Source organism: Podarcis melisellensis (genome assembly GCF_964234715.1).
Source record: "Podarcis melisellensis genome assembly, chromosome: 11".
Lineage (NCBI taxonomy): Eukaryota > Metazoa > Chordata > Lepidosauria > Squamata > Lacertidae > Podarcis > Podarcis melisellensis.
This window is the reverse complement of record NC_138543.1, coordinates 44,761,466-44,778,200: the sequence shown is the minus strand read 5'-3', so window position 1 is coordinate 44,778,200 and position 16,735 is coordinate 44,761,466. Positions and strand designations below refer to the sequence as shown.

The 16,735-nt window shown below is 43.3% G+C and overlaps 1 protein-coding gene across 1 annotated transcript in view; it reads right to left on the bottom strand.

The window, feature by feature from the left end:
• Positions 1-13,347, bottom strand: part of PRKAA1 (protein kinase AMP-activated catalytic subunit alpha 1) — a 36,329-nt gene extending 22,982 nt beyond the window's left edge. Inside the window, exon 1 of the mRNA XM_081929801.1 lies at positions 13,201-13,347. Within this exon, the coding sequence (XP_081785927.1) occupies positions 13,201-13,303 (103 nt within the window). The 5' untranslated portion in view covers positions 13,304-13,347. The remainder of the gene's footprint in view (positions 1-13,200) is intronic.
• Between the last annotated feature and the right edge of the window lie 3,388 nt (positions 13,348-16,735).

Genomic DNA, 16,735 nt, shown 5'->3' with positions numbered 1-16,735 from the left:
CACTGCACAAGTGAGAGCCCAGGGGTCTGAACACTCATTCCCCACCACCACTTTCTGGACATGGCCCAGGAGAAAGGAGCGGAACCACTGTATAACAGAGCCCCCAGCTCCAATCAAAAGCATTGTCTGACTAACATAACAGTTAAGCTGTTTGGAGGCAGTAACAAGTTAGGAAATGGAAAACTGTCCAGAAAAACCCAATACAGAAACGTTTAAAAGAACTGTAAAATGTGAAGCTTAGTTAAAGGGAAGCAAAGGAGTAGATGCTAAAAATCTCAAATCCATTCAAGAAACCTGGGAGTTATTTAATCCTCAGTAGTTAAATGAAGCACATTACTAGCTGAACACTGGCCAGTTCTCATGTAACTCTAAGCCAAACCATGGCTTTTCTTGCTTGTACTAACATGCAGGTTCTTGGAGCATATATCAGAGCACTTAAGCTATTCCCTCAGTCCTGATCCTGCTGCGGTACCCAGTCCTAAAAACTATGGCTTGACAGAACCTAATGCCCAAACCAGGATTTGATGTTTGTCTTGCTGCAGACAAACCATGAGTGGCAAACCAGTAACAAACCTTGGTTCAACTGTATGGTTTCTCTGCAGCAAGACAAACCACAGGCCCAGGTTCAGATGTACCACAACCCTAAGCCATGGTTTAGCCCCGGATAGTATAGCAGGATCAAGGGAAGACACGGCGATCATGATCTTTGCTCTGGAAATCTATTGTTTGCTTGCTTGTGCGAAGGCATAGTCTGGTTTGCACATCATGCTAAGCCAAAGTCTGTGCCAAATGAAAAACACAGTGTACCAAGGAGAAAGGTACTGTGGTCTTAATGACTCAGAGAAAACAGTGCACAATTCAAAGGTACTGAAATCTATTATTGCTTTTTTCCTTTTAATGTTTGACCACTTATTTTGCTTAGACAGGAGTTCTGCGAAACAAAAAAGCTTCCAGCACATTTTGAAACACTTAGTTCATTAAGAGATGACACTGCCCCTCTTTTAGGATGGTGGTTCTGTTAATAATTTACCATCAATTAACACATCTTCACACAGGGAGGTAAGCCAAACAATCTAGATGTTTAACTATGTTATGTCCCGGAATATGTAGGCAGGGCTTCCCAGTGAGGTTTTAATGCCTGTGCCTGGTTTCAGCTTACCTTCAGTATATGTTTTGCTACAGAGTCAGCAGGTGTGCGCAGGGGGTCTCTAAGACACAGCCTCGTGTGGCAAACAAGTTCAATGGAACATGAGAAAGAAACTGTGAAGCGTTCACATCACAACAACACAGGTGGGTTGTGGCCCAGTAAAAAGAGCCCATGATTCCCATGCAAAAGGGCGCACCGGCATTTACTATGAAAAATACCTTAGTTAGTAGGTGCTGGGAAAGACCTCTGGAGAACCACTCCCCATCAGAGTACACCAGGGGTCCCCAGACTTTTGGGGCCTCAAGCACATTTGGAAATCTAAGAAACTGTTGTGGGCATCACAAAATACCCATTTCCCAAAAGCAATACTGGTGATGCTGTGAAACCACCACCTCACACCCCAAACAATGGCAAAACCTACACACTCCAAAACCAACAGAAGGCAACCCACCAACAAACAACTCAAAAATGCACCAAAAACCCAATCTTCAGTTTATTTATTTTTGAAGGGACAGGTGACCAAGAGGGTGTCTGAAGGTGCTGTGGTACCACAACTGAGATCTCAGGAGACCGCAATGCTGAGTTACAAGGAGAGATTCATTCACATGTCACAATAAGCCATAATTATATGTTGCAGAGGTAATGAACCATCTTACCGGAACTTTTTCTCTCCTCTGTGCTAACTGTGTTATGTGCAGACCAGGGATTACGGTTTGTTTTGCTCCAACGAACCACAATTGGTAAAGTCACTAATGGCAAAAGATTTAGATGCAATGCAAAGCCAGGGATTGTGGTTTGTTTCTTACTGGAGTGAATAGGAAGGAAGGAAGGAAGGAAGGAAGGAAGGAAGGAAGGAAGGAAGGAAGGAAGGAAGATTTGTTTGTGCACAGCAAACTATGGTCTATGGGTTACCATGACATGCAAAAATGGTCTGAGGCAGGCTGATATATTCAGTGCCTATATAAAATATGCTTTCAGTGTACAGAGTTAAGATGAGGAAGCAGAGTCTTTTCAGCAAGTGACGCCATTGCTGTGTTAAGTTCTTAAATAAATTCATCAAGCTAGCTCTGCTTTCCCTTTGAAACTCCTTTTTATCCCCAGAAACTTTTGAGAAATTTTATTACCCATGATTAATATAGTTTTTAGGGTTTTAGCATTTTGCCTGTAATGATTAACACCCAACGTTGTGTTTTACTGCACACACACACACACACACACATACACACCCTGGGAGTTCTGGGGAGCAACTGTAGCAGGAGCATAAGTGTGCAAACATGAGAGAGAGAAAGAGAGAGAGACGCATTGATGCCTTTCAGATTAATTTTTCCTCTACATAAAACCCTGTATCATGTATGAGAGCAAATGCTCCAAAGTTTACCCACATTTGGCAAACACTCAACGAACAAACAGGTTCTACCTGAAGTACTGTGGTTTTCAAGGACACACAGAACAAGGTATTTGGATGTGCTTGTTTTCCACTGAATTCAATGTTTCAGACGGGGATAGGGTTCCTGCTGATTTCAATGGAAGATAAGGTTCACCTAATTTTCGGTACCTATTCTACACATTGGAAGTCTCCCCAAAACATCCACTGTGCGGCATTCCCTCCCAACCCCAAGATATTGCTGGATTCTATTCAACCCCAAAACCTATTTGATAAATATTCTACTAGAAAAGAATAGGAAAAGAAAGGCTACAATCAGTTCTGAACAACCTGATGTAAGATTGCTATGTGCCTTCTCTGTCAACCCTCCAAGATTTCAGTCAGAGATTTTTTTATATCAACACTTGCCTCCGCCACCCTTAGCATGGTATGTTCCAAATGTTTTGGATAAAAATTCCCATTCTCCCTGACCTTTGACCATGCTGGCTGGGGCCAGTGGAGGCTATCATCCAAAACATTGGGAAGCTGAGCTGCCTGATCCCTTTTTAACTGAAGATGCTAGGAACCGAAGAAGAGACATTCTGCATGCACAACATATGCTCCACGCTTGTGCTATTGCCCCTCCCTAATAAAGTGTACAAATGCTAGCAAGTCAAACATAAAACCAAATCGGTTTTCCCGTTTGAGAACACATGCACCTATCCAAGTGTTTGGAATGGAGGGGTATACGGTGCTACCTCGGGTTACATACGCTTCAGGTTACAGACTCTGCTAACCCAGAAATAGTGCTTCAGGTTAAGAACTTTGCTTCAGGATGAGAACAGAAATCGTGCTACAGCGGCGTGGCAGCAGCAGGCAGCCCCATTAGCTAAAGTGGTGCTTCAGGTTAAGAACAGTTTCAGGTTAAGTACGGACCTCCGGAACGAATTACCGTATTTTTTGCTCTATAAGACTCACTTTTTCCCTCCTAAAAAGTAAGGGGAAATGTGCGTGCGTCTTATGGAGTGAATGCAGGCTGTGCAGCTATCCCAGAAGCCAGAACAGCAAGAAGGATTGCTGCTTTCACTGTGCAGCGATCCCTCTTGCTGTTCTGGCTTCTGGGATTCAGAATATTTTTTTTCTTGTTTTCCTCCTCCAAAAACAAGGTGCGTCTTATGGTCTGATGCGTCTTATAGAGCGGAAAATACGGTAAGTACTTAACCCGAGGTACCACTGTATATTTTGTGTGCCTTTTTGCAATACAAAAAACCCCCAAAGCCTTGTAGGTTAATCAACACCTTATAATAGAGGCTCACATAAAATGTATACCACAGTTAGAATTCAACGCATATCACAATAAAGATTTAAAAACATTTGTCTAACTGAAATTTAGAGCTACAAAGCTCATATGCCCAATTTGCACATCACTGTAAACTATGGACAGTAAACTCTGGTTTGCAGTAGACAATCATTTACTGTGAATGCCGATTTTTCCCTTTTGCTTCTCCCTTAAGCATGAACAGCAGCAAACCAACCAAGAACTTTGATCTCTTGCTGGGCTCTCTAGTTTATTGGTAGGAGCTGTATGGCACAGCCTAATTTACAGACAAGATCACTCTCTAGAGGACCTACTATCAAGTCCTGAGATAAGTCACTCATTTCCTCTGCAAACGCCCCTGATTAAAAAAAAAATGATTTGCACTTGGCCTCCCTATCCCAAGAGAGAAAATGTATGAGGAAGTTATGACATGATGCATAAAAAATATGCTACATGGATTATCTGCACTGGTAAATGAAGCTGCAACTGCCAGAGCATGGCCAAATATTTAGATAAATAGAGAACGCCTTAAAATCAATAAGCAGCTTTTTTTTTTTCCAAGGGTGACTGTGAAACGTTTGCAAGGGAATATCTTTTTCTATACAGAACTACTAATACTCTTTGACAGATGGAAAATCATAAGTCCTTTTCGTCTCTCTGTTTTTCCTTTTGCTTCTATTCTGTTTATATTCCTTCTTCTCTTCCCCCTCCCCTTTTGTTTTTCTTGGTGTCCTCTACTCTGGGAGTTTTATTGGGATTATATACACAGGAAGGTGAAGGACCCTTTATGAGGGGCAGAGAAGGGAAGATCTCCCAGAGTGGGCGATTGGGGGAAGAAATGAAAGCTCACCCCTTTCTATGTGAGACTAAGGTTAAGATCGACCTTTAAGAGAGGACTCTGCATTTTATTTTCTCTTTCTTTTTTTGTTTTTATTTAGGTTACTTTTTCTTGTACTGTATTATGAAAAACAACTTAGTAAAATATTATTGGGAGGGGGACAGAACTGCTAATAAGGAAGGGAAAAACCACATCTCTTGGTGCCTAGTCACTCTTTGATCATTGGTATCTCCTCCCTCTTCACCGTCACAATTTCTTCTTACAGTTTCTCAAACAGAAAGCAATTTAGCTTTATTGTTTAGTTTCTGGAAGACCTCGAGACAAGCCAGGCAGCCAAACTAAATTTGCTAAATTACATGCTTTTAATACAAAGAGAGAGAACAAGAATCTCTGGTAAGCAGAAAGTGTTCAAAGGACCCGACGAAAAATTCATTGGCGACAGACAGTTGGCTGCTTCCACCTCTGGGACCGAATTGCAAAGTTCAAAGCAAGCTTGAAGAGTTCATAGCATTGCCTTGGTTTCTGTGGGAAAGGAAGAAAAGGCAAAGCAGACTTTCCTTCCTTATCCCATCAAGTTATTTCCCACACAAAGCAAAGACACAAAACACAGCTTTTCTCTAAAATCAGAACACAAGATACTCAGATGCAAAATTCTAACTACCAAAGTGAAGCAAGTTCAGTTAGCGTGCCTAATAAGTTTACAAAAGGTTACTAGCCCTCGTTTTTATTTTTACTAGCCTGCCTGGTCTCATTAAATGCCTGTGCTGGTCATTTGGTGTATACTGATGGGCTGCAATCCTAACTATGTCCACTCAGATGTCAGTCTCATTGAATTCACCGTGGCTTATTCCCAGGTAAATGGGATTCAGATTGCTGTCTAACAGATTTGGACAAGCAGGGAAGATTTTGAAGCCTGCTTATCAGGAAGGTGTTTTGTGGTTTTTTAAATAGCTCACCGTGGGCACCACCTATTTAAAAACATGAATCAAGTGGTTTAAAATGGCCTAAACCTGGATTAAGGTGGGTTGAACCAGAGAGTTACAGATTCTGAGGACAGAATTATGACAGCCAGTTTTCAGAGGTACCGTGTCCAAGTTTAAGCATAGAAGGAAAGTTAGCATGTTACTGTATTCACATTACTTCCAGTTCATCATACCATACATAAAACACAGTAACAAAGTCTGATTTGATACTGGGATGGCTCAGCTGGTACAGCATAAGACTCTTAATCTCAGGGTTGTGGGTTTGAACCCCACATTGGGCAAAAGATTTGTGCATTGCAGGGGGTTGGACTAGATGAGCCTTGTGGTCCCTTCCAACTCTGCAATTCCATGATTCTATGATGCTTTGGAGAATATGTTTAGCCTGGCACATGGCCTGCACAACGAAGCCCAATTTCAACAAAAGTTTAAAAGCTGTGCGTAACAACTAGATGAGAAAACAGAAATCCTAGAACATGAGTATTATTTCTCATAACAAAGCGTGGGCAGAATATGATTCAAGCACCACAAAACATAGCAGTACCGTTGTCCCGGGTCAAAATAGTAGCCTTGAGAAGACTAGGTCTTGCACTGTTATGAAACATAAAACATACAGCACAGCATGCTATAAACGATGATAGCAAGAGGCCTTTGGGAGGGGGGAAATGGATTAGCCAGTCAGGATTTCTATGTGAGCTACGGTTCTTCAGCAACTCAAGCAGGTTATTATTATTATTTTTAAATTTTATAGATCACCTTCCAGTTATGCAACCGCCCAGGGCAGTGTAGAGACTATAAACACATACAATAAAACCAGTAACAACGATCATTATCATCAGGCGATCAGCTAACTCTAAAACTAGCAGCTAAAATGTCAATAATTTCAAAGGTCGGGCAAAATGCATTGGCTTCTGTCATTTCCCTAAGGGCAAGGTAGAGTCCTCTAGGGAGGATGTTGCAATGAAACTGAGATACAACAGGAAAGGTAAGTATCATGTACCCTCCTGGAACAAGCCTCCCTACCAAATGGAACAGAGACCATCACCTTCAGGTCTATAAACATTTATTTCCTTAACATCTACAATTCATCCGCTGAGAAAGCTGACATGCTGAGGGATTAGCAGGGCAATAAAATAATCAGATTATTTTCTTTTCTGCCCCAGTGGGTTCTAAGCTTATTTCACAATGTGAAACCTTTGGGACGGACTCCACGTTTCTACATAAAGTTGCACTCACATGTACGCATGTGGGATTCACCTCCAGGTAAATATGCACAGGTTTAGGCTATGTGTGAAAGAACCAGCAGGAGATAGCATCTGCCCACCAGGAAAACACTTTACAGAAGACAAATGGGATGTGCAACAAAATGTTGCCGTATACAACATGCCAGTCCAGGATATTCCACTCTATTCCCCTTCCTCCCATTTTTTTTTCACCCTGCCCCGTATAATTAGTCAGTATTCCATGTCCACTGAGCACATTCAAACCATACAGGGCCCCTTTCCCCAATCCAGACATGTACTTCTGCAAATCTCAGGGCTCCCCAAACCTGATGACACTTCCCTCTTGGGTGTGGATGGTATCACATGAGTACCATTATTTCGAGAACTGAAATCACTTTTAGTACAGAAGGGACAGAGCAAAGATAGGCAGCTTCCATCCAAACTCTCAGGGATCAAACAATCCAACCCGCACGCATATGATAAAGGTCTTGAGCAAAACTGGTACAACCAGAAGTAACTTCATAGGAACGTAATGCAGACACCTTACTGAGAGATCATCAACAGGATTGCAAAGGAACAAAAGCCCCTCCCCAAAGCTCTGCTCACCAAGTAGATCTGCTGCTGTCCCTTGTCTTAACTGAGCATTGCTCCTTTTTCTGCGAGAGAGAAGGGGGGGGGACCTTAAACCACACCTTGAATCAAATTTGGCAGGACTGCTGGGAGCCTCATAAAGTTATTTCAGGCACTTTATGGCCTGCAGACTCTAAGCTGGCCACCTCCAATATGGAGTACAGAACAGAAAATAATAGACTCAGGAGGAAGATTATCTTGTTTTTAAAACAGAAAGACTGTATTACCAGTCATGTTCTGAGGCTGCTAGGAACACAGGAAGTTGCCATAGCAAGTCAGATCATTTGTACATCTATCTCAGTGGTGTCCAAACTTTTTTCAAAGAGGGCCGTGAAGGGCCGACCCAAGGGCCAACCAAAGTTGTTAACCTTTTTTAAGGATTGAAGTTGTTGAGTTTTTTTATGATTTTACCCCTAAATTGGAAATAAACTGGCACAGGGGCCAGATTAAACCGGATTAGGCCCCCGAAACAGACTTTGGACATACCGGATTCTAGCTCAAGCATAGGCAAACTCGGCCCTCCAGATGTTTTGGGACTACAACTCCCATCATCCCTATCTAACAGGACCAGTGGTCAGGAGTGATGGGAGTTGTAGTCCCAAAACATCTGGAGGGCTGAGTTTACCTATGCTTGAGCTAGCTCAATATTGTCTATAGCGATCAGCATAGATTCTCCAGGGTTTCAGACTGGAGGTCTCTCCCAACCCTACTTGGAGATGCTGGATCCTTCTGCATGCAAAGCAGATGTTCTGCCACTGAAATGTGGCCCTTCCTGCCAAACCACATAGCTCTTGGAGGTCTCCAGCTCCTACTAAACATGATCAGCAATCGAAATTAGCTAGCGCATTTTGCAATGGAGGATTGTCAGAATGTGAGCACTTCCAGAAGTCTTGCTGCCATGTATGGCTACTGAGACTCGATAATAATATTGCCACAGCTGCCACTGAGGGCATGGGAGGAGAAAAGCCTTCCTGTCCAACTCCAAAGTAGGAACACTGCAGCGCAGTGAAGTACCGCTCCCCCTGCCACAGCGCAAGTCACTCTTGTAAAAAGAACAAAATGGCGACTAGACTTTGTGTTTTTGCACCCGTGACCTAGGTTCCAGGAGCCATGTGGCGAATTATTTTCTATCCAAGTTTCTAAGACTGTAAGTGAATGTAGTGCTATACAACTGTCGTGCAAGGGCCAACAGGACTAAAAACTCCCTGAACACCTCCCTGAAGCTGCTCAATGCTCCTAAAGATTTAGTTTGGGGCCAAAGAACTTAAGTAATTGCCAAGCTCTAATTAACATGGGCTGGGTTGACAGTGAAATTCTCATTTTAGGGAAGACCTGAATTAAAACAGTTGTGGAATGTGGGAGAAAAGTATTTCCTTGCTAATAACTGCTTTCTTCTTTGCAAGACGGAACAAGACCTCACCCAGATATAATTGGGCTGCAATTTCCTGTGAAGATACACAGGAAAAGAACAAAGCATCTGCTGCATGCTATCCAAATATTCACGTGATGATTCTGATTCCATCAGCTGTTCAAGCCCCAAAATAAAAATGATTGAAAGCCTGCTGGAAAAGACAGGGTAAAAAGTTCCACAAATACATACATGTATGGGTGACCTCAACACACACATTTCAGAAAGGCCCCCTCAGTGATCCTTTACACAAGAGAACTAATAACTTGCCCAGTTATTACCACACCAACATTCTCCCCTCTTATGTCAATTCAGCTCTGCTAGTATTAGTCAGAGATGCTGGAACAGCATTCGAAATTGGCATTTTGATTCGTACATTTAGTGATTCATCCGACTGAAAATCCTGTCTCAGACAGCAGTAAGCAAAACAGCAGATGCTTAATATATTTCTTCGAATTGCCCACAGAGCAATTGCTGCAAGAGAGATAATTTCTCCACTGAGGTTTGCATTAACAGCTTATACCACCTTTAAAATAAATTTTAAAAGCTACAAGGCGGCCTTGTTACAGACATTGTTCCAGTTCTGTTTGTTTCAAAACAGGTCTGCCAATTATTTGACTTATTAACGGCATCAAACTAATCCCACCTGCATATATCTGGAATACAAATGGATACCTGCTTTTAGTAACTTCATGAAAAGACTGAAAATAGGTTGCAAAACACTATTCTAAGTCTGCAACCCTATGCACACCTTCTTGGAAGTAAGTGTCATCAAACTTCTCCAAATTTCTACATAAATGTGCATGGGAGGTTCAAGCTGCAAGGCCTTGTTGACTAGAGTAGCTAGAGCACATTGCAGTTACACAGCAAGTACTGAATTAGAAAGGAAAGAAACAACCTGGGTTAGAACATTGATTTTATGTTCATCTTCTATAATCACCTAATCCATCACAATTATTACTTTGAGCAATTGCCTTACAATATCCTCTAGAAAATCACAATTCATTAGCTCCTAAACTTGGTTGATACACATTATACAGTCTTAATGTCTACTCTTCCGTTAGCACAGCACTCATTACAAAGTATTCCACTTTAGTACATGGGTCCAAATTAGGCAATGCCATTTATTTGGCCAATGCTTTCTGAACAAGTGACACAGAACTTTGTCAGACAGACTAGAAAGCCAGTCAGCGCTCAGCGACAAAACAGTACCAGTTCAAAGTTTACTGTCAAGTCCAAAAACCAAACATAATAAAGAGCAAATTACTGTTTTGAATATTTCTGTGCAATTTAGCAACAGTAAGAAGAACAGCTTTTTAACGCTGCTTGCAAATACACACAGAACCTTCTGCAGAGTAGGTCAATAAGTCATTTTAGCAAGCAGTTGGAAAAGGTATCTGCACCTTATCTTTTTCAAGACAGAACATTTGGACAAACAGCGGAGAGTATCTTCCTCTACATTGTCCCCGCAAATGAAGAGTGATCATCTGCTGTGTGGAAAGCATTTCTTGTCAGATAGGAGGTGCCAACAGATCACAGCTACTTACTAATGCAAGCAAAACTTTAATGTGCAATTGTGCAAGATTTATTCAGTTGCATCTGGTAAGCAGTCTGCCACCAGTCCCTGAAGAAAATGGTTTGCCACAGTCACTTAGGCTCTTGCAACCTCCAAGATCTATTCCTGTAGAGGTAGTGCTCTCTACCCAAGGTGCAAACAGATACAAAGTTCTACCATCCAATTGCTTGCCGGAATCATGCAAAGAAGACACACTGCTCTCGTTAGCACATCACTTTTAAATATAGCTAACCTTGTGGTTGCCATGCAACTGAGAGCTAAGCCACTGTTTGGCTTAGAAGTCTGAACCGATGCACATGGTTAGTCTCTGTCAAACAAACCATGACCCTGGGTTTGGATACATTAACCCACGACATGGCTTAGTTCTTGATAGCACAGGAGCAATGAAGGAATGAAGGAATGGAGGCAGCAATTTTTTTTCCTATGTACACCAGCATGCATTAAGCCGTAGTTAAGCTTGACATTGGTTTAAAGTGATGTATGAACTGGGTGTTTACCACTTTGGATCACCTACACTTTGACTGACTAATTCAAGATACTGATTACCTTCAGAGCATGAAATTAGCAGGGCCATTATATTAGAGGAAATGTCCCCCCCCCCTATGAGCTTCAGGAAGAGCACTGCTCCCGGTATCATCCTAACGGGAGGTTAAATAAGGGCCAGCCCAAGCCAACAATCAGTGCAGAAAGCTACCTTGAGAGTCAAAATTCAAGAGGTAACATGTTATGAAAAGCTATCAAGGGACAACAAAACATCCTCTGATTAGCCTTATAGGAAGAGAATCTCTCCATGTTTCCACTTGAAAACACCCTTGAGGAGGAAAGCAAACCACAATATGAAGAAAGAGGAAAGTGATGCAACAAAGTTAATTTTTATCAAAATAAAGTGATGCCTGGGTTAATCCATCAGCTTGATGCACAGCTAACCATGGTCTGGCTGTTGGGACCATTCCTTGGGATCACACTCTCACTCCTATGTTCCGGATCCCCACCCTCACTATGACTTCTAGCTCACTTGGCTGAAATGCAAAAGCAGGAACCGGGAAGCAAGGGAGGGAACTGAAGCATGCAAAGAAGGAGTCTGAAGTACAATCCCAAGGGCCAAATCATTGTCTAACTGTTACAAGTGGGTGATGAGGCCGGACACTTTCTGGCAACATCATAATTTTAGAATATGTTCCCAAAGTGAGTCTGCCAGACTACAAAACTATTCTGAAGACGAACCAAATCCTTATTTATTTCAGCTAGTTTTAAATGTACAACTACCTACCCTGTCTTTATTACTTTAATGTGCATAATTATTTTATGATGCTGAGTTAATTACTGTGGTATCTGTATCTGTTTATTCCTCCAAGTCATTTCTTTTGTGAAGCCCCTGAGACTTGCATCTAAGTAAACATGATTAAGATTGGCTTGTAAGATCCAAGACCCCATTAGCAATATCTCCAATGGTGATTTTAGAGGGATTTTTTTTTTTGCAAGAAGTAACAGAGAAACAAATTCCACCCTTGCCAGCTTTTAGTAAGAACACCATGAACTTGAGATTCCATGTATACACATCAATCACCTCGGCTTTAGCACTCATAACTAGCCTGTTCTTTTTAGAAAGAATTTAGACTGCTGATTACTGCTGCAAAGTTTTCCAGACAGAGCACAATTCTCTACCTGCCCATATTTACCAACACTCTTATTTTAACATATCACTTTCAGGACAGATCTCAGCAAAAGCTGCTTATGGGGAATGGGAGGAGGGGGGGAAAACATGCAGCCCTGGACTGGTTGAAACTGGTTAGGGCAAGAACAAGGAACTTAGCCCTGGCTGCAAGCAGCAAGAGGGATTGCAAGGTGACAGTAACAGAAAAGAAGTCTGAAGGTGAGTTCACAAAACTACACACTTTTTCTCCACATCAACTAATTAGGAAAAAACACAGGCTGTCACTCCTGTGAGTCATCCAAGCCATAAATGCACATACCACTTCGTGGAAGTAAGTCATATCAGAGTCAGTTGGGCTTACTTCCGTCTATAAAGTGCAGTGGATTGCAACTGCAAGGCTGCCTGCAACCCAGAAACCCAAATGAATTCAATGGGACCTTGTGTCCTGATCCAGTAAGTTTGTTAAGGATCAGGTTGTCAGGACACAAATCCCAAACTCTGGGAGCAGAGCCTCACTGAACTGACTGAGCTCTTACCTCTTGAGTAAACATGCACAGGTTTGGGGCTGCCCTGCGCGGTTAAGCCTTGCAATCCTACACTCTCCCTTCTATACAAGTGAACTTGCATCCGGATAGGCAACATAGACCATCTTGCATTAGCAGAGCCATAAGATATGGGTTGCTGGGAGGTTTTGCAGGCAGATTTTTTGGGGGGCTGGGTCTTTTCACACCCAATCCTGATATTTAGCTGGAAGACCGAAAGGTGCAATCAACCTACCTTCTTCCCTACCTCCCGCCCGCCCCCCAAAAACGAGAGCCCCGTTTTGCAAAACTTGGGGGGGGCAAAGCTACCACTGATGCAACCCCTCCCCAGGTTACTAAGCAACGCCCCCTCCCACCATCGCCTCTCACACCCCCCAAAAAATTCTCCCCGTTAGGAAAAGGCGCCAGCAGCCTTTGGGGTGGAAAGGACACAGCCTCTTTCCCCCGCCACCCTGACCCCAAATGATCCGGGAAGGGGAACCACTCCGCTGCCGCCTCCGCCCTCCCTGCCCCGCGCTCACCCTTGACTTTGCCGAAGGTGCCCACGCCCAGCGTGTCCCCCAAGATGTAGTGCCCTATCTTCACCCGCCCGTGCTCATGTTTCTGTTTATCCGCCGCCGCCATCTTGCGCCGAGAGCCGAGCCTGCGCACAAGGGAGCGGGGGAGCGAGGCGGCCCGGCGCCCTCCCTCCTCGCCAATAGGAGAGAGGAGCTCAGGCGAGGCTGTGCGGGGTGCGAGGAGCCTCAACCACACAAGCGCCCGCCCGCCTCGAAAGCCCAGAAGCGAGACTCCGCGGCTTCTTGCTTTTACCCCGCTTTTACCTAGGGGCGGGAGGCGGGTGGGGAGACATAGGCAGGCAGGCCTCGGGGGGATCATTATTCCAAATAATCCCAGACCCTCCAAGTGTCCCCGTTTTCCAGGGACGTCCCGGATTTAGAGAAGCCGCCCCGGTTTCTGATAGGATCCCGGAACGTCCCGCTTTATGTCCCTATTTTCATTGCAGAAATGTTGGAAGGTATGGAGTTATCCGACCCCCAGACGACTGATGGCAATCAGTGTTTGTGTTTTTTGGTAATGTTTTATTATGTTTTTATGTATGTTGGAAGCTGCACAAAGTGGCTGGGGCAACCCAGTAAGATGTGGTGGTGGGGATAAATAGTATAATTATCATTATGGAATGGGAAGTGCCTATTATCATCGGTGAAATGTTGAAGGGTATGTAATTTCCTGCTTGGGAAATTAGGAAACGACAGAAAGCCTTGCTTCTAGACCCTAGAGTAAGCCTGGTTGAATTCAAGGGGACTTGTTTCGGAGGTACAGTGGTACCTCGGGATGCGAACGGGATCCGTTCCAGATCCCTGTTCGCATCCTGAACAGAACGTAAGATGCGACCGCGTGTTGCGTTTCACCGCTTCCGCACATGCACGTGATATCATTTTCACTGTCTGCGCATGCACAAGCGGCAATACCCAGAAGTGACATGCTCCATTACTTCCGGGTCGCCGCAGAGCGCAACCTGAAAATACTTATCCTGAAGCATATTTATCCCAAGGTATGACTGCAGATGCTGTTTGGATCGCAAGCCTTTTAATTAAGCTCAACAATTTGGTTCCTGGACTATGAACCGACTTGAGTCCATGGCGGTGGGGAAAGGCATATAATTGCCTTCTGTCGTTTATGATGTAGTTGAGATCCCTGGACTAGATGACCCTTGAGATCCCTTCCAATTCTATGATATATATATGTGTGCATATATATAGTCTGCTTCAGCACATGCATAACTAAAAGACCACAATAAATCCACTCCTTCGTGCAGCACGTTGCCCTATGGGACTCGCTCCCACAGAATATAGTGATGGCAGGGCTTGCCCAAGACATATTGGCACCTGAGTCAAACCACAAAAGTGTCCCTCTCCCACCCTGTGCCAGGGAAGAAGAGGGGAGTGAAGATCTACATCAGGACCAAGATCTACATTCCTTGGAGGCTGAATCTGCTGCCCCAGTGAATCCTGCTGCCTGAGGCAGTTCCCTTCCCTCATGGGTGGGTTGACCGCCACCACCTTGCATGGCTTTCAGAGTGGATTAGGCAGATTCATGGTGAATAAGGCTGCCCACTGCCATTTTGGATGTGCTCTGCCCCCATTGTGATCGAGTGAGGTGAGCCAGAGGCATGGTTGATAGTGTCTGCTTCAATATTGTGGAATTCCCTCCCAAGAGATGTTAGACTAGATCCCTCCTTGTTATCCTTTTTAGACTGGTGATGCTGACCACTGGTTCAAACATATTCAAACATTTCCTGGCAGTTAGGAAGATATTTACCTGTCTAATTTTTGCAGGCCACGCTAAGATTAAAATACATGGCAGTAATCAGTTTTTAAGAGTTACTAAATGTATTCCAGAGTAGCTCAAACACAGACACACAGAGAAGAGATTCTCTCTTCAGAAATGAACCTGGCCAAGGGCCAGATCAAGGGAGGTGCAATAGGCGGAAGAAAGGCTGACTCATAGTTCTCCTTCTCTTCCGTTATAAAAACACACCCACTATTTCACACAGAGAGAGGCTGGATTCCCTCCAAGGTTACTCAAAAATATGTTGCCCTGTATTAAAAGGTAGATGTTTCAGGTGTGCGTGCATAGTATTGCAGCATTAACATGCCAAACCTGCATTAGCGCAGGTGAGTAGTCAGCACTGCAACAAAACAAGAGATAACATTCTCTGGAAAAGAACAATCAAATGAGTACCTGCTATTGGGTCTGGCTTTGTTCGCATTATTGCAAATCACTAGCTACAATTCACCCATGCCTATAACAAAATAGCAGCCACCTCATCAAACTCAACTCATGAAATCAGGAACACAAATGAAATAATTTCTCCAGCAGTGCTCCTTCGTAAAGGTGCAAGGGAGCCTTTCGAACTACAGCCTTGTGGTTACAGCTAGAATTTCTTAAAATGTGGACATGACCACAGAGTTTCTGCGGTGTGGGACATGGCTACTGACAAAATAACTGCTGCAGTGGTACATAGTGAATCACAAAATACTGGGTATACCAAGAACAAGTGCACACACCTCCATTGACCTGTCTGCAAAAATGGCTGCTGAATGGGACCTTGATTTAAAACTCCACTGAAAAAAATGCATTTGCTGCTGAACTGTGGTCTCTCCTCCCAATTATGCTCAAACCTTCTTTTACATGCCTAAGCATTACCTGGAGCATCAATCAGACCATTGGTTGATAAGAGATCAGTACTGCCTGCACTGACTAGAAACAGCTTTGCAAGCTTTCGGACTAGAACCAAAGATGGACCCCCCTCTGAGCTGTGGCAGAATTTGATCCCGGATGGCATACCTTGCAGAGCAGATCTCACCAAGGCCCTACTCCACTGTGTCCGCCAGTGACCAGACACTGTCAGATCTTATGCCAACAAATGATCTAGAAGGTAATCCATAATTACTGAGAAATATGCATTTTGCTACTTTTCTTAAGTGTTGCTTTTAAGCTCTGTAGTCCAAAGTTGTTGAATGTGCAAAGTCCCAGTTATGCTGAAATTTTTAAAAAGTTGTTTTTCTTGAAGCTATCAAAAATCTGGTTCTGTACATTATAGAGAATATAGCATTTCATGTTAGTGCTTAGTATTAACTACAGCATTTAATACTCAGAGCAACCAGCCTTGTAAACCTAATTTTTTTGCCCAATGCTATGTTCTGCTATCTTGGGTTTGTGTGTGTTGGAGACCAATGTGGAGACAGCAGTCAATGCCTGTGGCGCTCTCAAAATTCCAAATTTGCCCATGTGCCCCAAAACTTTGGCTGTGTAAATACTATCATATATAGTACAATCCTTAATTTATTGGACCTTTCCCCTTACGATGGAGAACTTTGGCAGTATATTAAATGCAAATACAGTAGAACTTTGGCAGTATATTAAATGCAAATACAGTAGGTGATATCCAATGTTAGTCATACTTGTAATAGAATCTCTGACACTCAAGTATTTTGATTTCAAAGGGTCTATGCCGCTACATCAAGGATACCCAACACTGAATATCTCATAATA